The 24,930-nt window shown below is 39.3% G+C and overlaps 1 protein-coding gene across 3 annotated transcripts in view; it reads right to left on the reverse strand.

Moving 5' to 3' along the window:
• The window catches only part of SLC25A21 (solute carrier family 25 member 21), a 512,809-nt gene extending 489,487 nt beyond the window's left edge, over window positions 1-23,322 (reverse strand). Inside the window, exons 1-2 of one of the 3 annotated variants that reach the window (XM_037739376.1) lie at window positions 21,750-21,831; window positions 21,447-21,618 (exon numbers count right to left, since the gene is read on the reverse strand). Coding sequence is in view for 1 of the 3 variants with exons in the window: in XM_017530843.2 (XP_017386332.1) it covers window positions 21,750-21,819 (70 nt within the window). In the remaining 2 variants the exon portion in view is untranslated. Of the gene's footprint in view, window positions 1-21,446 lie in introns of all 3 variants that reach the window. The other 2 variants (XM_017530843.2, XM_037739374.1) reach the window with 2 other exon arrangements.
• Window positions 23,323-24,930: the final 1,608 nt, after the last annotated feature.

The raw sequence follows: 24,930 nt of genomic DNA on the forward strand, positions 1-24,930 counted from the left end.
GTAGAAACGGGGTTTCTCCATGTTAGACAGGCTAGTCTTGAACTCCTGATCTCAAGTGATCTGTCCACCTGGGTGTCCCAAAGTGCTGGGATTACATGCATAAGCCAACACTCCTAGCCCTGTTTTTCCTTATGCATTTTGTTTATATGTTTGTCCTACATATGGTAACTGTGAGTCTTTTTTCATTCAACCTGCCCACAAATGTGATTTTATAACACTGTCATATATATCTAACTTATATAAATAATGGAAAGTAAAAGATGTCATTGAGTTAATAAAGTAAAACATATTTCTGTGTGTAGCTACATTTTGTGCATTTTATACTGATTGTATGTCAGTTATCTATTATAGAAAGCAAATCATACTATTTATGCTAAATAGTATGCTAATTAGTATGATCATCTGAATGATCATCTTCATTTAGATACACCATAGGTCAAAACACAGATGTTTTGTCTTAAGTGTTGCTCTGAGAAACCATGATTCCTACAAGAAACATTCTCTCTACCATCAGCAAAATAAGATGCTATGAAAGAGGTCAAAGTATTTGGCATCTAAATCAGAAGATTATTTTCTTTATCTCTGTCATATTTCTGTATGGTTAGACTGGGAAATATAAACAAAACAGGTCTCAGGGAAATTGAATTGTTTTGTGGCAAATGTATTGAATAAATATATATTTATTGAGCAGCTACTATATTCTAAGCAGTGTAGTAGGCCTGGAGATACAAAATAAACATAATTTGGTCTCTTCCTTAGAGGGGCTCACTCTTCACAAGACTTAAAAAAAAAGAAATAGATCCAACGAACTCTTTTAAACTAATAAACATCAAGGAAAAGTAAAACAGATGTTTGTGAAAAGCCTCTTTGCAGAGTGAAATGGAATACTACATATTATGTAAGCACACCAATGGAAACATTATCATTGGTGTGGCTATTTAAATATCTAAATTGAGTGAACAAATGATGGCTATTTAAAGATCTAAATTGAGTGAACAAATGATGGCTCGCTATAGCCTCAACCTCTAGGGCTCAAGCAATTCTCCCCACTTTGGCCTCCCTAAATGCTGGGATTACAGGGTGAGCCACCCGTGCCCAGCCCAGATGATCTATTCTTTGACTATGGAAGATGTGAAGCTAACAAGAATCAAATAAACATCATTGTTACCACTGTTGTTTTTTTTTTTTTTTTAACTTAGATGCCAGTGTCTCTATTTTTCTCTCTTCTTCTTCCCTTCCTTGTTTCTTTGAACTTCTAATCTCCAGATATGAGCTCAAAATTGAAGGTATACACCAATGCAGATGTCCATGAACACATCAAAGAAACAGAAAATGTATTATCACTTTCTTAATGCTTAATTGGGCAAAAACAATGAAGCTATATTGCTCTGTAAAACAAAGTTACTTACCATTTTCATATCATATTCCTATTTCAACTTTAAAGAATATAAAGTAAATGTTTTCTTAGGGCAACTAAAAACTGCTCTAAAAAAAAAATCACTAGGGCTGGGCACTGTGGCTTGCACCTGTAATCCTAGCACTTTGGGAAGCTGAAACCCCATCTCTACTAAAAATACAAAAATTAGCTAGACATGGTGGAAGCCGCCTGTAGTCCTAGCTACTCAGGAGGCAGAGGCAAGAGAATCGCTTGAACCAGGAGGTGGAGGTTACGGTGAGCTGAGACAGAGCCACTGGGCTCCAGCCCGGGCTGACTCAAAATGACTCACATAGTCAAAATGACTCAAAAAAAAATAAAAATGAATAATCACTAAATGGTCTTTAATATTCCTTATATTTAGAACATTATCTTCAATATTCATCCTCCTTAGAATGATCCTAAAATTCCTTAGCTGTATACATTTCTCATTGAGAGAGAAAAAAGTAATTTAATTCAGTAATCATTTAACTAAAAAATGTTTTTAAAGACATGGGGAAGTTATAGTGCCATCTTGTGGTTAAAAGTTTGCTTACAGAAGCAAGTACTGGCATTTCCCATTCATTAACTAAACCCACAACACAGTATGTATTATACTTTTAAAAATTTCCTTACAAAAGGAGCAGGATCGAAGAGGAAAAAAATCCTGTTTAGAGCATATATTCAAGAAAAATATATTATTTATACATATACCCAATTTCTTATGTTAAAGGCCACTGAATTAAAACAAGAAATAGCATTTGAATCTCAGATACATAAATAAAAATTATGCGTTTAGCATTATAGCTCCTGCTCACAGATGTTTATAATTTATTAATATTATAATACATATCCTAGCCCTAAGAACTTTGAAAAACACAATTATGGAATTTAGGAGTTTCAGATAATCTCTAAGATTATAACATTTAAGCTAAGCTTATCAATGATTTCTATCTGATCCAGGACTCTAATACAAATTTTGCAGCAAGAACCACTGTAAAGAAAATAAATATTATATAAATAAAAACAGTTTCTTCCATCCCTCTTTCTCACTTATATACATAAATCTATTTTTCCATACACAGGTAAGAATAATTAAAAGAAAAATTAATTTCCAAAGTACAGTCTGTATTTTTCAAGTGTAGAATTCTCTATGATCTATGCAAGGCCAAGATGCTTGGCAATGGTGGAATCTAATCAGTAGTTAACATACTTCTAACTGTATCTGCAGAAAGCTTTTCTGTTTAAAAAGAAAAGAAAAAGCAAATCACTCAAATTATAGGAAGACAGCGCCATCTATAGGTCTGCACCAAGTACAGAACAGTGATCTTAGATTGAGATACGATGTCCACTGTGATAAACTAGCCAATCAAATGTGCTGCCCTAGGGGGAAGCTCCAAAATAATGCTGCTCATTCTCAAATCTCTGAAGAGATTTTGCAATTTACCCCAAAGTGCTTTAACCTACCTCTACAATCATTTCCCAAAATGATAGTGATAATAATAGCAATAGAAGCCTCAAGCACTCAGAACAAAAACCAATGTTTTTCACAAATGTATTATTATGATTTGGTATACTTGACGGTCGATAAATATTGGTAACTTTTCAAGAAACATGAGTACATTGGTAGGTTGTCTCTTTCTCTCTCTCTCTTTCTGCAAAATTCTTTTTGGCCATGATTCTATTTTAGGTGTCATCCAATTCTATTGAATTTCATTCACCTTTCTCCAAAAAGGAGGTTATTTGTTCTCCCTACAGTGGTATATTCTAGTTCTTACAGACATTAAATTACATGCGACGGAAGATTCCCTCCTTTTTCAGATAGGCCCTTCCCATCCACTCTGGGGTTGCTCTCCCTCTACTGCATCACACCAGTATCTTACTGGTTGTATACAAATTCAGTTAACAACACATGAGGGTGGAGGCTTAGCCCACTTCCTGATCAGTTGCCTGTAGCATCTGGCAGAAAAAAAAGATGCCCCCATTAATGTTGCCAGAGGCCCCTGCTGGTTAATACGGAGAGTTTCATACTTAAACTATGGCTGGCATTTAAAAATCTGCAAAAGCCAGATATGGACTGTTATACAAGGGAAGATCCTGTTTGTTCATTACTACTCAAGTTCAAGAAAAAGCTATGATATTTAACATAACCGGAGAGAAAAAGAAGACTTATGGGGGCAATACTTGAACGGGCTGCTTACCTGATTTCTCTTTCTGCACACTAAGAGGCAAGGTGGATTAATGGGTGACAGCTCAAGCTTTGAAAGCAAAGAGCAGAGTTTGAGTCTGTGTCTGTCATTGGCCTTGAACAAGTAATTTCTCTGAGCTTCACTTTCATCTTCAAGAAATTACAAACTGTTTCATGTCTGGAATCCCAGCACTTTGGGAGGCCAAGGCAGGTGGATCACTTGAGGTCAGGAGTTCAAGACCAGCCTGACTAACATGGTGAAACCCTGTCTCTACTAAAAATACAAAAATTAGCCAGGCAGGTTGGTGTGTGCCTATAATCCCAGCTACTCTGGAGGCTGAGGCAAGAGAAACACTTGAACCCAGGACAAGGGGATTGCAGTGAGCCAAGATCACTCCACTGCACTACAGCCTGGGCGACAGAGAGAGACTCCATCTCAAAAAAAAAAAAAAAATTACAAACTAGTAGAGATTATTTAAGCAAAGTAAGATGCTTTGCACATAGTAAGCATTCAATAAATGTTAGCACTCAAAAGATAATATTTATCTTACTTTTTAAAATCTTATCATATTTATTAACTATGGTAGTTAGGGAGGATCTACCCAACCCAAACAAATATCCCAGGAAGTTGATTTGTGACTTCTAAAGATGACAAAAAGAATAAATGAAAAGACTGAACTCAAAATAGAAATGGTACAACTATACAAAGAAGAGAAAATGATGTTTGTTTGAGGGTCTGATATTGGTTTTAAAATCCATCTCTGAAACATCTTTGAAAATCATTAGAGTTTACTTGACTCTCAATTTCATTTTATTTCAATTTTTTTAAGGTGGAGTCTCACTCTCTAACCCAGGCTAGAGTGCAGTGGCATGATCTCGGCTCACTCAACCTCCGCTTCCAAGATATAAGTGATTCTCCCACCTTAGCCTCCCAAGTAGCTAGGACTACAGGTGCCTGCCACCAGGCCCAGTTATTTTCTGCTGTATACCTTTAAAATGTGAGCCTGCAGAGTGCAGGAAGTCACCTGCAAATAGACAACAGTTCTGGAAGTCACCTGCAAATAGATAACACTGAAGCCAAAGAGTGGATGGTTTGTATGGGGAGTTAGAATGTGTAAAACACAAGAAAAATAAATAAATAAAGTGAATTAAAAATAGATTTAAAAAAGTGTGTAAAGCAAAGAACTTAGAACCACTTAAAATATCAATTTTTGAGGGAAGGGAAAGTATAGATAATAGAAGACTAATCAAATAGGGGAGAAAGGTTTAAGATGGTTGAGTAGGATTTTATGGCTCCACTTAGAAGAACTGGAATAGTGTATAGACAGTCACACTTCATATATGTTATGCAAGACAGAATGTTGATATTCAACACAGAAGAGACAGGAAAAACCAAGAGTGGGGACAGAAGAAGAGAGGCAACATCGCTGGCCAGACTTGGCTAGGAGCTGGTAGTGACTTACCAACATGAGGAAAGGGTGAGTGACAGACTTTGAGCAGCCCACATCCCTACCACCAGATCATGCAATCCTAGCCACAGGAGAGCCTCTTGACCATCCCAAGCCCTGAAAGTGACATAGGAAGTTGATGGGAGACCAAGGTACAGAGCCGCTCCAGGGAGGGGGCTCCCACACCATTTACAAGACCTAAGAAGCTACAGGAAGGTGCCATTTTCAAAGCTAGCCTCTTGTAAACTGCACATTGTCCTATAGGCCAGCAACAGCAAGACTAAGACATCACATCTTAATAATATCAGGACCAGTGTGGTGGTAAGGTACTTTGGCTTTAATTCTGAGTGCATGCAGTAGTGTAGTTTTTGTATGATTTCTTTGACTCTAAACTGCATTGGTGATATCTGTGTGGGTGGGGTACAGTTATTAGTGTAGCACTTGCTTCCTAGCACTGGCTGCTGCAGCTCATGTCTTGCTTGCTTCTTAGCCCTGGCTATGGGAATGGTCCCATCTCACTCCTCATCCCAGCAGTGATAGCTTGAGCTTTTGCAATGTCTCAGTCTTGGTGCTGCTGGCCTGTAGAACAGTGTGCAGTTTATCAGAGGTTAGCTTTGAAAATGGCACCTTCCTGTAGCTTCTTAGGTCTTGTGGTGTTGTTCTGTTGGAGACTAAGATGACAGTGGGTCGGTCTCCAGGGCCCAGTGATGACAGTGGTGGGTTACATATCCCCATCTTTGTGCCCCAGGATGATGTATGGTGCCACCTGTACTTGTGGATACCAGAGGTCTGATTTTTGGGCCTCCAGATGGCTTGCTCAGATGCTGGTAGTGGCAGCAGTGGACTGGGTCATAAAGTATGTTCTGAGTCACCTGGCAGCCAGCGTAGCATAGGCGATGGCAGAAGCAGTAGTGCGATGATTCTGTGGGTCTTGAGTGGTGTGTGTTCATGTTGGCAGTAGATGTGATGTGCTGGGTGGGGAATTCTCCAGTCCTGCACATGGTGCTTGCAGGTAGGTCAGCTGAGGAGGTAGCAGTTGAGACCCTGTTCTGTTAAGGTGGGGGAAGTGCTGTGCTCAGGCCCTTCAGTGGTGAGAGCAGGCACCAGCTGTGGTGGGCAAGGTAATCAATAGGCCTCAGGCTAAGTGCTTGTGTGAGTGACAGTAGCAGCCATGCCGAGGCTCCACCACCGGAGAGGGTGTGGATATCTTTGTGGCAACAGCCTGGGCCAGTGGGTAGGGAACGCGTGTTCCTTTTATGCCCCAGACTGGGGTGTTCACTCCCCACACTGGCAGTGGTAGCTGATGCTTAGCTTGTTCTCAACACAGCTGTAGGAGCCCCCACCCAGCTCATATTCTGTTCACTCATATGCCAGTCCCCTGTCTTGGTGGCACTCGCTTCCTGCTGCAGCTCATGTCTTGCTTGCCTCTCAGCCCTGGCTATGGGAATGTTCCCATCTCACTCCTCAGCCCAGCAGTGATAGCTTGAGCTTTTGTAACATCTCAGTGTTGGAGCTGCTGGCCTGTGGGACAGTGTGTAGTTTATGAGAGGCTAGCTTTGAAAATTGCACCTTCCTGAAAACGGCTTCTTAGGTCTTGTAAATGGTGTGGGAGCCCCCTCCCTGGAGGAGCTCTGTTCCTTGGTCTCCATCAACTTCCTATGTCAGTTTCAGGGCTTGGGATGGTCAAGGGGCTCTCCTGTGGCTAGGATTACATGATTATTTACAAGATTAAGTCTCATCAGAGACTATAAATAACGAAACATTGACAAACTGGAAAACCTAGAGGAAACTGATAAATTCCTTTAAACATACAACCTACAAAGATTGGATCAGGAAAAGATAGAAAACATGAAGAGACCAAAAACAAGTGGCAAGATTGAATCAATAATAAAAACTCTCCCAACAACAACAACAACAACAACAACAATGAAACAGGACCTAATGAATTCACAGACATATTCTGCAAAACATACAAAGAAAAACTAATAACAATTCTCCTGAAACTATTCTGAAAAACAGAATAAGAGGCAATTCTCCCTATCATTCTATGAGGCCAGTATCACCCTGATACCAAAACCAGAAAAGAATAGAACAAAAAGAGAAAACTACAAGCCAGTGTTCCTAATGAAAACAGATACAAAAATCCTCAACAAAATACAAGGAAACTGAAACCAACAGCACATCAAAAAGATAATACACCATTATCAATTAGGCTTTATTTCAGGGATGCAATAATAGTTCAGCATATGCAAATCAATAAATGAGATACATCACATCAACAGAATGAAGGACAAAAACCATATGATCATCTCATTAGATGCAGAAAGAGCATTTTATAAAATTCAACATACTTTCTTGATAAAAAAAATTCTTAATAACTAGGCATAGAAGGGACATATCTCAAAACAATAAAGGTGATGTGTGATAAACTCATGGCTAATATCATACTGAATGGCAAAAAGTTAAAAGCCTTTAATCTCAGAACTAGAACACTGGTTCTGGATGACCGCTTTTACAACTCCTAAGTAACATAGTACTAGAAGCCCTAGCCAAAGCAATCAGCCAAGAGAAAGAAATAAAAGGCATTCAGATTGGAAAACTGCAAGACAAACTGTCCCTATTTTTTCATGATATAATCTTGTATCTAGAAAAACTTAAAGACTTCACCAAAAAACTGTTAGACTGGATAAATGAATGTAGTAAAGTTTCAGGATATAAAACCAGCATACAAAAACCAGTAGCATTTTTATATACTAATAGTCATTTAGTCAAGAAAGAAATCAAGAAGGTAATCTCATTTACAATAGTTATAAAAAATATAAAATACCTAGAAGTAAATATAATTAAAAAGATAAAAGATCTCTGCAAGTAAACTACAAAACACTGTAAAAGAAATTAAAGATGACAAAAACAAATGGAAAAAAGTCCCATGCTCATGGATGAGAAGAATTAATATCAATAAAATGACAACATTGCCCAAAGCAATCTACAGATTCAATGCCATCCCTATCAAAAATTTGATTTCACAGAATAGAAAAAAAAATCTTAAAATTCATAGAGAATCAAAAAAGAGGCAAAATAGCCAAAGCAATCCTGAACAAAAAGAACAAAGCTGAGACATCACATTGCCTGACTTCAAAATATAATACAAGGCTATAGTAACCAAAACAGCATGGTATTGGTATAAAAAGAGACATTTAGACAAATGGAACAGAATAGAGAAACTAGGAACAAATCCACATATTTACAGCTAACTGATCTTTGACAAAGCTGACAAGAAGCTCTGGGTGGTGACAGAATACCCTCTTCAAAGTATGGTACTAGGAAAATTGAATAACCACACGCAGATGAATGAAACAAACCCTTTTCTTCCACAATATAAAAAACAAAATCAACTCAAAATGGATTAAACACTTAAATTTAAGACCCAAAACTATAAAAATACTAGAAGAAAACCTAGGTAAAACTTTCCTGGAAATTGGTTTAGGCAAAGGATTTATGATTAATACCTCAAAAGCACAGGAAACAAAAACAAAAATAGACAAACAGGTCTTAAACTAAAAAAGTTTCTACATGGCAAAAGAAATAATCAACAGTGAAGAGACAACATATTGAATGAGAGAAAATATTTGCAAACTATTCATCCAAGAGGGGACTAATATCCAAAATATATAAGAAACTCAAACAACTCAAAAGGACAAAGATAAATAGTACCATTAAAGAGTAGGCAAAGTACACGAATAGACATTTCTTTTTCTTTTTTTTTTTTCTTTTCTTATTTAGTGGCTTTTATTTTTATTTTTATTTTTTCCCATTTATTTATTTTATTGCATTTTAGGTTTTGGGGTACATATGAAGAACATGTAAAATTGTTGCATAGGAACACACGTGGCACTGTGATTTGCTGCCTTCCTCCCCATCACCTACATCTGGCATTTCTCCCCTTGCTATCTCTCCCCAGCTTCCCACCCCCCACCGTCCCTCCCCTATTTCCCCCCAACAGACCCCAGTGTGTAGTGCTCCCCTCCCTGTGTCCATGTGTTCTCATAGTTCAACACCCACCTATGAGTGAGAACTTGTGTTGTTTGATCTTCTGCTCTTCTGTCAGTTTGCTGAGAATGATGGTTTCCAGGTTCATCCATGTCCCCACAAAGGACACAAACTCATCGTTTTTGATGGCTGCATAATATTCCATGGTGAATATGTGCCACATTTTCCCTATCCAGTCTATCGTCGATGGGCATTTGGGTTGGTTCCAGGTCTTTGCTATTGTAAACAGTGCTGCAATGAACATTCGTGTGCACGTGTCCTTATAGTAGAACAATTTGTAATCCTTTGGATATATACCCAGTAATGGGATTGCTGGGTCAAATGGAATTTCTATTTCTAGGTCCTTGAGGAATGGCCACACTGTCTTCCACAATGGTTGAACTACTTTACACTCCCACCAACAGTGTAAAAGTGTTCCTAGTTCTCCACATCCTCTCCAGCATCTGTTGTCTGCAGATTTTTTAATGATCGCCATTCTAACTGGCGTGAGATGGTATCGCAATGTAGTTTTGATTTGCATTTCTCTGATGACCAGTAATGATGAGCATTTTTTCATATGTTTGTTGGCCTCATGTATGTCTTCTTTTGTAAAGTTTCTGTTCATATCCTTTGCCCACTTTTGAATGGGCTTGTTAGTTTTTTTCTTGTAAATCTGTTTTAGTTCTTTGTAAATTCTGGATATCAGCCCTTTGTCAGATGGGTAAACTGCAAAAATTAGAAGTTCTAGCCGGAGCAATCAGGCAAGAAAAAGAAATAAAGGGCAAATAGGAAAGGAGGAAGTCAAATTGTCTCTATTTGCAGACAACATGATCGTATATCTAGAAGACCCCATCGTCTCAGCCCCAAACCTCCTGAAACTGACATTTCTTAAAAGAAGATAGACAAACACATATATGAGAAAATGGTCAGCATCAGTAATCATCAGAGGAATGCAAATCAAAACCACAGTGAGATATCATCTCATCCCAGTCAGAATGGCTATTATTGAGAGGACAAAAATAACAAATGTTAGTGAGGGTAACAGAGCAAAAGGAAACTTACATTCTGTTGGTGGGGATGTAAACTAGTATAGTCACTATGGAAAACATACAGAGATTTCACAAAAAAACTAACCACTTGATTCAGCAATTCCACTACTGGGCATCTACCCAAAGGAAATGAAATCCACATATCAAAGTGATATCTGTACCTGCATGTTTATTGCAGCACTATTCACTATAGCAAACACATGGAATCAACCAAAGTGCCCATGAATAGATGATTGGATAAAGAAAATGTGGTATTTACAGACAATGAAATACCATTTGGCCATTAAAAAACACTAAAATCATGTCATTTGCAGCAACATGGATGAAACTGGAGGTCATTATCTTAAGAGAAATAAGCCATACACAAAAAGACAAATATTACATGTTCTCACTCACATGTGGGAGCTAAAAAATTTGAACGCATGGAAGTAGAGTAGAAAAACAGACAACAGAGGCTGAGAAAGGTGAACAAGGCAGGAAAGGAAAAATAAAGAGGAATAGGTTAAAGAGTACAAACATACAGTAAGATAGAAGAAATAAATTCAGGCGGGGCACAGTGGCTCACACCTGTAACCCCAGCACTTTGGGAGGCTGAGGTGGGCAGATTACTTGAGGTCAGGAGTTTGAGACCAGCCTGGCCAACATGGTGAAATCCTGTCTCTACTAAAAATACAAAAAGTAGCTGAGCATAATAGTATATGCCTGCGATCCCAGCTACTCAGGAGGCTGAGGCAGGGGAATCACTTGAACCCAGGAAGCAGAGGGTATAGTAAGTGGAGATCATGCCACTGCACTCCAGCCTTGGGGAAAGAGCGAGATGTCATCTCAAAAAAAAAAAAGGAAGGAGGAGGAGGAGTAGGAAGAAGAAGAAGGAGAAGGAGGAGGAGGAAGAATTAAGAAGGAAGAAGAAGAAAGGAAAATAAAGAAGAAGAGAAGGACGAGGGGGAAAAGGAAGAGAAGCAAAAATAATGCCTGGTAGCAGAGTTGGATGACTATACTTAAAATGTATTATATTTAAGTATTAGACACCCTAAATGTCCTGATTTTATCACTATGACTTATATACATGTAAAAAATTTTCTCATGTATTCCATGCATTTGCACAAATGTAAAAAGAGTGACCAGGTAAAAAGAAGAGGGTAAAAATCAATCACAGAGACAACTTTAAAGAGAAAAAAACTGATGAGTGATGTGAAATTCCACAAAGATTAGATAAAATTAGGAATGAAAAATGGCAGTTAGCAGTTTTGGCATAAAGGTAAACATGGATATGCCAATTATAGCAGGTTAAAGACTGAGTGAGGAACTTTTCAGAAAGGTTGACTACGAAAGGAGGAACACAGGACCATAGCTTGAGATCTGGGCTGTAAATTTGAGAAACACAATATGAGAAAAATACAATAGAATGCCTGTTGTGGGTTGGTTCCTGAAAAAGATATGCTGAAGTTTTAACTCCTGTGATTGTGACTTAATTCCTGTGAACGTGACTTAATTTGGAAATAGGATCTTTGAGGATGTAATCAAGTTAAAATATGATCATATTAGATTACAGTGAACACTAATCCAATTACTGGTGTCCTTATAAGAAGAGGGACACAAAGATAAGGACAGACAGGCAGAGAACATCAAGTGATGAGTGAAGTAGAGATTGGAGTAATGTGTCCGCAAACCAAGGAGTACCAAGCACTGCTGGCAACTGCCAGAAGTGAGGAGAGACGCATGGGTCAGATTCTCCCTCACTGCCTCTAGAAGGAGCCAACCCTGCCAACACCTTAATTTCAGACATCCAGCCTCCAGAACAGAATAGATGGAAGAAGAAATTTCTGTTGTTTAAGCTGTCCAGTTTTTGGTGCATTTTTCCGGTAACCCTAGCAAATTTATACAAGGTCTACAGATAGCAATGAAAAAATGCCAATCTGATAGAATATTTACAATGTGTATAAACCATGATAACAGCAAAGTGTCAAAAGAATTGACGCAAACATAACAAAGATCTTAATCATTTAGAAAATAACTATATGCCAATTTAGATACAATAGCAATGTGAGAATTAAAGCAAAATGAAAAGTAAATTGGTAAGAAAAATCAATCCAAATCTAGTACAACTGTAAAAATCCTTTACCTTTAACCTGGTTCCTTTCATTCATTGCCATTTTAAAGATACCACCAAGGAAGGGTGAGCTGGGAGGAGTGGGGAGGATGAAGAAAAGTTAGTTAAGGTGCATATACAGGAAGATGGAATAAATTCAATGTTTGATAGCAGAGTAGAGAGACAATACTTTAAAATGTATAAATAACTTATACAGCACTGTTGCAAGTATTGTCTAATGACTAGAATCCCTGAATAATTTTCTCTCTTCAGAGTAGGAGCCTAAGAATATTCTAGGGCTTAGGCTTTTCATATTTATTTGTTAATATGGTCAACAAACATTTCTGAACCCCTATTTGCTAGACTCTGAAACACCTGGTTCTCAATACCCTAAGATGTTGTAGTCAAGGGTAGGGGCAAAGGAGAGGTGAGGAAGGGTTGGTTTAACAACATGTTTTTAAAACATTGTGTAAAAGTTGTTTTAAGTTTTATGTCTGTTGAATCACAAAGCCACATATTAAGGGTATTTACACTTTTAAAACATCTTTCAGAAAGGTAGAGTTAAAATAAGAAATCCTTTGAAATGTGGTTATGCAATTCACATTTTATTTGTTCTTAAATTCTGATTTTTGAGAACTAGATTTTCTTAAAGCGAGACAAGACTACATTTTACTTAAAATACATCCCTTAAAGGTATTTTATAATTAATTTGAGCAATAGAGTTGCTTCCTCCTATGTGGTTGAAATAATGTTTTTTTTTTCCCCTCCCTAATTAGCCAATAATGGGTTCCAGCCACCCTTTGATGTGTCATAAAGGCTCACCTGTTTCAGTACAACCTGCTATTTATTACCAAACAATTACAGTTTCCCAAATCCTGAATTTCCAAAGGTGCCATTTATCCAAATCACATGTGCATCCCCTTTGCACCATTTTGAAAAAGAATTTTCCTTGATCAAAATTTTAACCTTGATTACCCCCTGGTGTATCAGCCCTTTTATCACCTAGTTCAAATTAAAATCCAAAGGACTTCTATTGTACATACTATTAAGACATTTACTTTAACTATATTTTAACTATTATATTAAAGTTAATATATATAAAATATATATATATTATATATATATTAATATATATTTATATATTATATAAATATATATTAATATATTTATATTATATATAATATGTATAAATATTTATATATATAATAAATAATAAATATATAATATTTATTATATATATATTTATATATAATAAATATATTATATATATATTATAAAATATATTAAAGTAAGAAAACGGAGCAATCTTATGAAAATGAAGATATATAAGAAATTTGAAATCATCCTATATCTTTTTATTAGCCTTTTTAGGTTAAAATCCTTGGACTCACTCCCTATTAAAATAAGGCAGCATTTGCATATACTCTCAGATCTCCCAAAAGCCTATTCATGAATCTGAGCTTTTCCTCTCTCAAAAAAGTCTTCATTTCACTCTTATTTGACTCTTTGAAGGTGATTAATGAGATAACACTACACAAAGTACTTGAATTGTGTTTAGTGCAAAATTGGAAAGCTTGTTTCCAGAACACTTTGAACTAAATCAATTAATTTAAATGAAAGCAATGAACTTCAAGATGCACAAAGTGAAAACACAGTAAATGATAGAGATGTGCTTATAAGATACCAGGGACTGGCTGGGTGTTGGTGGCTCACACCTGTAATCCCAGTACTTTGGGAGGCCCAGGCTGGCGGATCATTTGAGGCCAGGTGTTTGAGACCAACCTGGCCAACATGACAAAACTTCGTCTCTACTAAAAACATAAAAATTAACTGGGCATGGCGGTTGGCGCCTGTAATCCTAGCTACTCCAAAGGCTGAGGCAAAAGAATCGCTTGAACCTGGGAGGCGGAGGTTGTAGTGAGCCGAGATCACGCCACTGTACTCCAGCCTAGGTGACAAAGCAAGACTCTGTCTCAAAAAAAAAAAAAAAAAAGATACCAGGGACTAAGGTCGGGCTGGAAAGGATGGGTAAGGTAAGGCTGGAAACAGCAACCTGGAAATTTTGGAAAGTAAATCAGTCTTGCCAGCACGGTGATCTCATGTACATGATACATAGAAGGTAATAATGGTGTAAGAGGCATTCAGAGGGGGACTTGCAGACTTTGAGGAATATGAGTAAGATTCTGGGAGGCAGGAGGAGGGTCCTAGAGTTGCCACTTTTTGAAGGAGATTCAGTGTGAACAAGGCCTAAGAATGACCTCGGGAGGAAGCCTGACAGGTTCTAGCAAGAGCAGGACCACTCAGTGGGCTCACAGGGTATTGTCACAGACCCTGGGAGGTTCTGAGGTTGGATACAAAATCCCTGCAAGACTCTGGGGAGAATGATCATCTGAGTGGGCCTGATCCTATATGACATGGGAAATAAGAACAACCCCATGGTCTTTGGGAACACATGGAAGGGCCCAAACTGATCATTAGAAAGAATGGGAAGGTCTGAGATGGACCCGTGCTCCTAGCTCCAAGTTAAAGCTGACCAAGTACCTGACAGAGGATCCACCCAGAGCCTTGCTGATGTGCAGACAGAGTAATGATGTCACATGCTGGAGTTGCTGAGGCCAGAGATCTTGGGAGCCCTAACATGTTTAGGGGAATTCTGTCAGAGCTTATGTCAATACATTTGGTGTTTTTGTGAGAAACAGAGAAAGGTGTACCCCAAGTGGACACATGGCTGTTCTAGGATGCACAAATCATGGAGCAGAGAATGTGCTAGATTTCAGCTCCTACTTGCTCTCATGTCCAGAGTCCTTTTTCAGATCACAATGTGTCCAACTGCATGTAGGCGCCCTGCATGGATGGAGAACTAAAATAACCAAATTTTCTTTTGGCTGAAGGCTAATGTTTGCCTAGATAGATTAAATGATTTGGAGTGAGCAAGATACTGCTTAGTAGAAAGTCTGTACAGAATGTACTTGTAGGTAAAAGAGTTATTTTAAGGAATGTAAACTAATAATAGCTACAGAGATTATAAGAGTAGACTTGACTTCATCTTTCCAACTCCTGTAGAAATGGCTGCATGTATGTGCAACCATGGCATGTTCATTATTCCCCTGTGCATCAGTTTCTTCGTCTGTAAGTGTGAATTACAATAGTGCTTCCCTTGTGTGTTGTGGTAACAATTAAAAATGTTAACACATGGACGGGCTTGGTGGCTCACGCCTGTAATCCCAGCACTTTGGGAAGTTGAAGTGGACAGATCAAGACCATCTTGGCCAACATGGTGAAAGCCCATCTCTACTAAAAATACAAAAAAATGAGCTGAATGTGTTGGTGTGTGCCTGTAGTCCCAGCTACTGGGGAGGCTGAGGCAGGAGAATCACTTGAAGCCGGGAAGCAGAGGTTGCAGTGAGCCGAGATCACGCCACTGCACTCTAGCCTGGTAACAGAGCAAGACTCTGACTCAAAAAAGCAAAAAAAAAAAGTTAACACATGCAAAGCTTAGAACCAGATCTGGCGTTTAGTATTTACTCAATAAATAGTAGCTAGTTTTATTATTTGCCTCATTCATATGTTAATGAGAATTTCAAGCTGGATGGACTGTAGACACCATCTGGGAAATATTTATACAGAAAATCATTTTCAACCTGGGCCTTGGAAAATGAATAGAATTTCAAAAGGTAGAAATATATCTTTTTGGTAAAGTTAGGAAAGTTCTTTTTAGGCATTTTGAAGCCATTAGGCAAAAAATTAGTGAAAGGAAATATTTATTTGGCACAATAACTCACCAGTTACCTCTAATCCTGCTATATATTCTAATGAGGATTGAAAGGCTCTAGCCTTTCAGTTAAGAAAACCTAATGAATCAAATTGTTCCCTTAATCTCTATACAAATAAAAATATTAGCTTAAAAATGGGGGTGGGGGAGACATTTAGGGGATCAGGAATAAAGGTATAAAGCACAGGTAACTGTCAAAAATGGTCAGCAGACCTGTTCAGCAGAAACTGAATGGAAAGTGTAGGAGATGGTTGAAAAACACGCCTGAAAGCTAAATTGAGGGCACAAAATAGGGAGTATGAAATGCATTCTTCTGTCTGGGTCAGCAACGAAAACAAGAAAAATTTCACTTGCAGTCCTCTGCAATTTGGCTTTGACCTTCCCCCTCTATAAAATCTTTTTTTCTCAAAGGCCTTCAACACAGCGCTTCTAAACTTTTAAGTGAAAACCAATGACTTGGGGCCCTCCCAAAATGCAGGTTCTCATATGGTAGTGAAACTGCCATTGCAAAATTGTAACTGAGACAGTGAAAGAAATCTGACCTAACCAATTCCATCTTGCTGCTAACTTCCAAGCTGTCCTTGTGCATTCCTGGGCATAGGCCAAATTAACTTTGAGAGAAACTTCATTTGTAGTTTACAGTTTAAAGAAAGATGATAACAATCCTTTCCCAAGACAGAACCCCTTCTTGCCAGGAGACTAGACTGCCTTTGTGGGTGTAACAAATTAGCCAAAAGATTAGAAAGTATGGTTTAGGAGTCACACAGCTGAAGGCTATAAGATTCTGACCCTTCCCAAGTTGCTCCTGGAGATAACATCACTATCGTAAACCCTAAAATCAGTGTTTGAGATATTTTGCAGACCCTGTACTTGATGGATCAGCTGGCACCACCCAGATCTAACTGGCTCATCTGATCTTGTGCACCTCTCCCGCCCACCCAGGAACTGACTCAGCATAAGGCAGCATAGACTCCCTATGATTTTATCTCTGACCTGACTAATCAGCACTCCTGACTCTCTGGCTGCACCCCTCACCCCCCAATGCGTGGGGAGACTGATTTGAGTAATAATAAAACTCCAGTCTCCTACATAGCTGGCTCTGAGTGAATTACTCTTTCTCTATTGCAATTCTCCTGTCTTGATATATCAGTTCTGTCTAGGCAGCAGGCAAGATGAACCCACTGGGCAGTTACAGTAGGTCTGGGGTGAGGCCTGGGATCCTAAATTTTCAACAAACTTCTAGACGCCTACCATACTCCTTCCTGCAGCTCATCCATGGACCACATTTTCAGTACCAAGGGTCTGATCCAGTAACCTCTTCTCATTGTCATCTTTAACCCCTCTGCAATGCTGGTCCTTGTTGATCTTCCTGAAGTTCTCATCACTGGTTTTTCTGACTCTCTCATCATTGGCTTCTGTGACTCTCTCACTTGAATCTTTAAATCTACATTTAAAGACCAGTCTTTATAGGTATGTATCAGTTTCTTCTGATATGTAGTTTATTATCCAGGCAACTGTCAGTGCATCAATCCCTTTAGTCTTTTAAATGAAAATATTAAAAATCATCTGCTTATAAAAGACAGGCCTATATAATTTTAGAAAATACCTATTGTCCATTTCATGATGTATCTAGTTTTTCTGGAAAATAATCTCCCCCGAGGTCCCAACCTCACCTGCCCCACCAATCTGCACAGGGGATTAGCTACAGTTGATTGGTACAGAAGTGGGCCCCTACTAATGCTCAGTTATTTTTAGTTTTCCCCCAGGATTTTGCACTAGAAATGAAAAAAAAAAAAAGGTTAGTTTCTCCCTCCCTCCAAGAAAAAGAAGTCAAGAGCATATATACATAGAAGCTGTTGGGGACCACATTCTGCTACACAGACTAAAGAGCCAAAAAACAGCAGACAATTGTGAGAATGAGGAAGACACCAGGAAACACAGGGAAATAGATTCACAGTGTGGCACTCTGACAACCTCGTATATCTCCACATGGACCAGGCAGGCAAGGTTAGACCATAGCCTGGACTGAGTCTTGGCAGAATGCCCTGTGATTTCTCCAAGTGAAAGGGTAGATAAGCAGCCTGGAGTGGAGCTGCTATCTTGTGGAAGTCTGCAACAAGGCTTCTTTTCATCCTTCTCCCTAGTTTCAGTTGAGTGCAAGACTTTCCACCTTACCCTCTTTTAAGTTACAGCTGCAGACCTCAACATAAGTCTCTAAAACTGTGTGGCTGTGGTTTAGACGTGGATCCTTAACAGCAGAGTGACCCACTCAACCCACCTATCCTCTGGCCCCTTCTGTTCAGTGCTGACTGGTGCTGTGGGCACAGGGAGCTGGCACCATGATGACTTTTTTTTGCTATCTAACTACTAAGCTATCTGACTGCATTTGGGCATGCTTCCTCCTAACCAGTTAAGTAACTGGGGAAGTCTTGCAAGCCATCCTGACAGGTATAGTAGTGATACTTGTGGCCCTATTATTAGGTGCCTCCCCGCTGCCTTAGGAACACTTGACTACTTGACAAAGAGAAGAGACGGAGAGAGTTCACTTCCTGAGTTATCCTCAGCACTCCAACCCCTGATTCCAGTACGTTCCAGGAATGCATCCCAGACCTTGAATTCCACGAGATACCCTTGTATCTTTCCCATAAACCTCCCAGTTTCTTTTTCCCCTAAGAAAGCCAAGAATGTATCTTTGACCTTTACAAACAAAAGGTTGTATCACACACACACACAGAGTAGTATTGTATTCAATGACAATATCAGTGATCAGAACCCCAGTGCCAAAGATTCAAATGCATTTCCTGTTTTTATTAAGATTCTGCCTCTCTTGTATATTAATTTTTGTCTGGCCTTGACCAGTACATGTAATATGGTTAGCCCACATTTATTACAGTGCAATAAAGATAAAGTTTTATGAAAATGCTTTTGGCCAAGTACAAGAAAATATAACTCTTTTTTACTATTATGAAAGTATAAATAACTCTAATCATTTATCAATAACTCCACAGTTACTGATGGAGTTAGGACTGAGGAGGACACTAGGAAGCACAGGCAATCAACTGTGCTGCTATTTTTAAATTATCTTATAAATGTCCTAATTTTATTTGTATTAGTTACAATTATAAGAATAGATGATGGAATCACACATATTTATGCCAAGTACTTATCACTCAACAAAACAGCACAAGCAGAATTACAGTTTGATCTACTCTTTTTTTTTTTTTTTTTTTTTTTTTTTTTTGAGACAGTCTCACTCTGTCACCCAGGCTCTCTGCAACCTCTGCCTCCCAGGTTCAAGTGATTTCCCTGCCTCAGCCTCCCAAGCAGGTGGGACTACAGGCGCATGCCACCACGCCCAGCTAATTTTTGCGTTTTTCATAGAAACGGGGTTTCATCATGTTGGCCAGGGTGGTCTCAATCTCTTGACCTCGTGATCCGACCACTTCAGCCTCCCAAAGTGCTGGGATTACAGGTATGAGCCACCACGCCCAGCTGAGTTTGATCTACTTTTAACATTCTTTTGAGTTTAGCTGTGCCTAATACATAGTATGATCACATAAATCACTATACAAATGCTTATGAGTCATTGGTCTTAGCTTAGGATGTTAGTTGGACTCACTTTTTCTTTGGACTAGCTGAGTTTTCTTTGATCAGGGTCCTGTACTACAAATCAACGAGTCAGGTACAGAAGACAGAACCTTAGGCATTGTGGAATTTGACCAAAAATGGTAAATAACTTGGTGCAAATTCATCACCACAATTGGAAAACTAAAAGAGCAAGCCATGGGGCCACTGCCATTATAATAATGGATGGGCTGGGCAGTTGGTTCACGCCTGTAGTCCCACCACTTTGGAAGGTCAAGGGGGTCAGACTGCTTGAAACCAGCTGGGCAACATAGTGAAACCCTGTCTCTAAAAAAAAAAAAAATCCCCTTCCCCATCTCCAAAAAAAAATTAGCCCGGCATGGTGGTGGGCGCCTGTAATCCCAGCTACTCGGGAGGCTGCAGTGGGAGGACTGCTTGAGCCCAGGAGGTTGAGACCAGGCTGGGCAACATGGCAAAAGCCCATCTCTACAAAAAAATTTTAAAAATGGCTGGCATGGTGACACACACCTGTACTTCCAGCTACTCAGGAGGCTGAGGTGGGAGGATCACTTGAACCCGGGAAGCAGAGGGTGCAGTGAGTTGAAATCACGCCACTGCACTCCAGCTCTGGTGCCTTCCAGCCTGGGCAACAGAGCGAGACTCCATCTCAAAAACATAAAAAGAGAGAAAGAGAAAAAGAGAGAGAGCAAGAAATAAACAAAAGAACTAACATTTTACAATTGCCTGTAAGAAATGCATGCCTCTAATGTCATATTGATGAAATATCATCTTTAAGAAAGTGTCCAGATTGTAAGTGACACATGTGGCTGCTTATGGTACTCCTGAGATGCAACTAGGTCATGACATAGTGATAACCAGTCATAATTTGCAGTAGTCCCTTACAAAAAGTACAGATTTGTTTGAAAATACAGTAACTTTTACTAGTCGAAATTAAACATTTGAACATCTTCTAGTCATTGCCTTAACATGATTTATTAGTTACCATAACATAATTTATTAAAAGAATGGATACATTTATAAAATGTTTTCTGGTGATGAGCCAATTATTGCAATTATTTTAATTACATATTTACAATAAAAATGCGTGATTAAGATTAAATTTTGGGCCGGGCGCGGTGGCTCACGCCTGTAATCCCAGCACTTTGGGAGGCCGAGGTGGGTGGATCACGAGGTCAAGAGATCGAGACCATCCTGGTCAACATGGTGAAACTCTGTCTCTACTAAAAATACAAAAAATTAGCTGGGCATGGTGGCACGTGCCTGTAATCCCAGCTACTCAGGAGGCTGAGGCAGGAGAATTGCCTGAACCCAGGAGGCGGAGGTTGCGGTGAGCCGAGATCGCGCCATTGCACTCCAGCCTGGGTAACAAAAGCGAAACTCCGTCTCAAAAAAAAAAAAAAAAAAAAAAAAAAAAAAAGATTAAATTTTAAACCAAATCATAATTTATATTTTAAAATAGCTTTAAAATACTTGCACATAACACAACTCGTGGTAACTTTCTCCAGCTACATTTAAAAGTATTTCCAAGATAAATTATAACATTATTTCTTAACCGTTTGTTTTTCCCCCACAGCATAACTTTGTAAATTAACGTGAGCCCATTATACCAAGGTGTTTAGGTGTATTAACATATGCATTTAATTTTAATATGCTTATTTAAGGCACGAATATCCCCAAGCAAGCACAGTATGCAATAAGAAGTCCTGTGGAGTCCTGATGTAAGTACTTTGATGAGGAAGGCAGGATTTATTTAAGATCTGAGCGAGCTTGAAGAAAGACGCTACAATTGATAAAACTAAGACTGAACTGGATCATTTTCAAGTAAAATAGCCAGCAAGGCAAAAAGATTACCTCAAAGTCGCTCTCCTTAGAGTTGTCCTACCTGCTTTACAGGCCAGGAACAGAGAATGCCGGGAACCCGAGAGGGGCCGGCGCCGACGCCGCGGCAACTTAACTTGGAGCACAGGGTACTAGCAGTCAGCTCCCGGCCTCCTTTGCTCTCGCGCCTCCACAGGCTCAAGCACTGCTCTGGGAAGGCGGAATTTTGAGGAAGAGGGCAAAACTTCAGTAGGAAGACCTATCTGGGAAACTTTTTCAGGACAAACGGTAGGGAAAGCGCCTAGACTCCGGCGGGGCAGGGCGGGGTGGCCTTACCTGCAGAACCACCGGCCACGATCTGTCGAGAAGCCTCGCGCACTAAGCCTACTTCAGGTTTCGCGGACATCTTCGCGGACAGGAGGACGAGGTAGTGGACTGAGATGCGTGGGCGAACTCGCCGCCTGCACAGCCAGCTGATCCACGGAGCCCGCGCTGGGCTGGTCCTCTGGCGGGTTGGCTCCCTGTGGGGCAGCGATCCGGCGACTGCCGGAAGGCGAGGGTCCGAGGCGCAGATTCGTCGCGCGATCTCCGGCGAGTCGGAACCTGGCCGAAGCGCTCTTGCAGAGGTGCCCTCGGCTCGGAAAAGGTCCCTGTAAAGAAGACTCGCGGATGGGGTTGGGTTGGCTCACCATTGGCGCCCACGCCCTTCTCTATCAGGAGCCTCCGGCAGAGTTTGTCAACTGGACGCGTTGCCTCTGATAACTCAAGTGAAGTGACCCAGGCCTGGAGCGCTAGGTGCAAGGCTGGGAAGACACTTACACCTCCTGGCAAGCCAGAGCACAGTGAGATTCGAAAGAAAGGACAAGTGAATAAATTTCTCAGTTGCCCTGTAATTGTGGTCTGTAGCAACCACGTCGAAGCAAGTCTAATTTACACTTACCTTTCAATAGAGGTAAGCAAGGTAGTACTTTACTAAAAATAGTTTTGATTGAAGGTAAAATGATACCTCATCACCCTGAGTTTTATTTACCTAAGGACCGAAAGAAGAAAAAGCCTGGTTACAAATAGTTTTTTCTGTACCCAAGTCAGTGGTTCTTAACAGTGGTTTTAGTACCTATAGCAGCAGCATAATTTGTGAATTTGTTAGGAAGTCAAATTCATGGCTCCCACCCCGACCTAAACTGAATCAGAATCTCTGGCAATAGGGCCCAGAAACAAGTTCTCTGTTGGTTGTCATGAACGTTAAAGGTTGTGAACCACTGACCTAAACAATTGAGGAACATTAAATAACTTAGTATATTCTCTCTATTAAAGGCTTGATTATTCATACTAGCTGCTTAGGATAGTTAGCAAAACAAAACTACTAATTTATACTTTTTAAAGAAACTACAAGTTGCCTATGCTATGCAGGAAAGATAAAAGATTGTGAAATTTTCCAAAAATAGCTGCCACACCCCTAACAGACAGGAGATGATAAGAGTAAAAGGGAGAACTGGGAGGCTTTGGAAGCCCTATTGTAATATTTCTTAAAACACATTATTTAATGCTAAATATATTTAGTGTGGGCCATATAAAAATTGCCATTTTGAGGGGTCAAGAACTGGTGAATATCAGCAATTTAGTATGGTTCAATTTATATGATTTCTAATCAAATGTACAAAGTACAATAATTTGGTTTCATACTTTATTCTCATTTCTTAGGCTGGGTCATTAAAAGTTAGTCCGTAATATCTGGCAGAATTATTTAAATGGTTTGAGGAATTGGGGAGACTTATTGCTTATGTGATCAGGTATAAAAAATAAAGTTTTTCATTTCATTAAATATTTGAATAAAACTGCTAAGTTTGAAAATATTTACCAAGAAATAGTTTTCAGAAATTTTGCTAACTTGATAGAATAAAGGCTTTTGAGCAATGTCTTTCAGACTTTTACTAATTAAATATGGGATCTTGAGTACAATATAGAATCACTTATTTAACAAATATTGAGAACCTACTATATACTAGACATAGAATTTCAGAGCTGATAGAAAATATTTCCCTGATTTTCCAAAGCAGAAAGTGAGTTTTCCAAGATCACACCAGGAATAATACTATAGCTGGGATTCCATCCCAGGATTCCTTCTTTTGATAGCAGTGGATTGTAGATTTAAATATTAACCACAGGCTAAACAAACTATATTCTGTCACACAAATAAATCCCTTTACCAAGCTGGCCCACCCATACCAGCTGCTGTGTTGATGGCTATAAACTCATAATTTCTTTTCTAGAGAAACATCCTGTATTAGTCCATTTTCACACTGCTGATAAAGGCATACCCAAGACTGGGTAATTTATAAAGTAAAAGAGGTTTATTGGACTTATAGTTCCATGAGGGTGGGAGGACTCATAATCATCGCTGAAGGTGAAAGGCATGTCTCACATGGAGACAGACAAGAGAAGAGCATGAAAGCCACGCAAAAGGGGTTTCCCCTATAAAACCATCAGATCTTATTCTTGGGTGGCTAAGGTTAGACTATAACTGAGATCGTATCTTTGCTCATCTCTGCAATAAGTGAATGAGACTTGTTTACTACCATAAGAATGGTGGAAGTAGGGGAACCACCCCCATGATTCAGTTATCTCCCACTGGGCCCCTCCCACAACATGAGGGAATTATAGGAGCTACAATTCAAGATGAGATTTGGGTGGAGACACAGCCAAACCATAACATGTCCTCAGCCCAAGAGAAGCTTGGGAAGTTACACACATCACTACCTTACCTGGGAGGTTACATATGTCACCATTTTCCACTTCTCCATGCTGGAGGCAACGTCATAGCGGATGACTGACTGAAATAAAAAGGGGAACAAAATGCTGACCTCTTTGTCTTAAGGTGGGACCAATACAGTAGTCATCCCTTAACCACTGGGAATACATTTCAAGACCACCAGTAGATGCCTGAAACAGCAAATGACACATTTTTTTTCCTATACATATGTATCTGTGATAAGGTGTAATTTTTAAATTGGGCACAGTCAGACTGGGCGCGGTGGCTCACACTTGTAATCTCAGCACTTTGGGAGGCTGAGGCAGGTGGATCACCTGAAGTCAGGAATTTGAGACCAGTCTGGCCAACATTATGAAACCCTGTCTCTACTAAAAATATGAAATAAGCAGAGCATGGTGACACATGCCATCCCAGCTACTCAGAAGGCTGAGACAGGAGAATCGCTTGAACCCAGGAGGTGGAGATTGCATTGAGCCAGGATTGTTGCATTCCAGCCTGGGCAACAAGAGTGAAACTCCGTCTCAAAAAAAGAAAATAAAAAATTGGGCACAGTAAGAGATTAACAAAAATAATAAAAATAAAGCAATTACAACAATACAGTATAATAAAAGTTATGTAAATGTCTCTTTCTCATAACATTGTACTATACTCAACTTTCTTCTTGTGATGATGTATAATAATGAAATGCCTACATGATAAGATGAAGTGAGGTGCATGACATAGCCATTGCAACATAGCATTAGGCTA

Source organism: Cebus imitator, unplaced genomic scaffold, assembly GCF_001604975.1.
Source record: "Cebus imitator isolate Cc_AM_T3 unplaced genomic scaffold, Cebus_imitator-1.0 Scaffold69, whole genome shotgun sequence".
Classification (NCBI taxonomy): Eukaryota; Metazoa; Chordata; class Mammalia; order Primates; family Cebidae; genus Cebus; species Cebus imitator.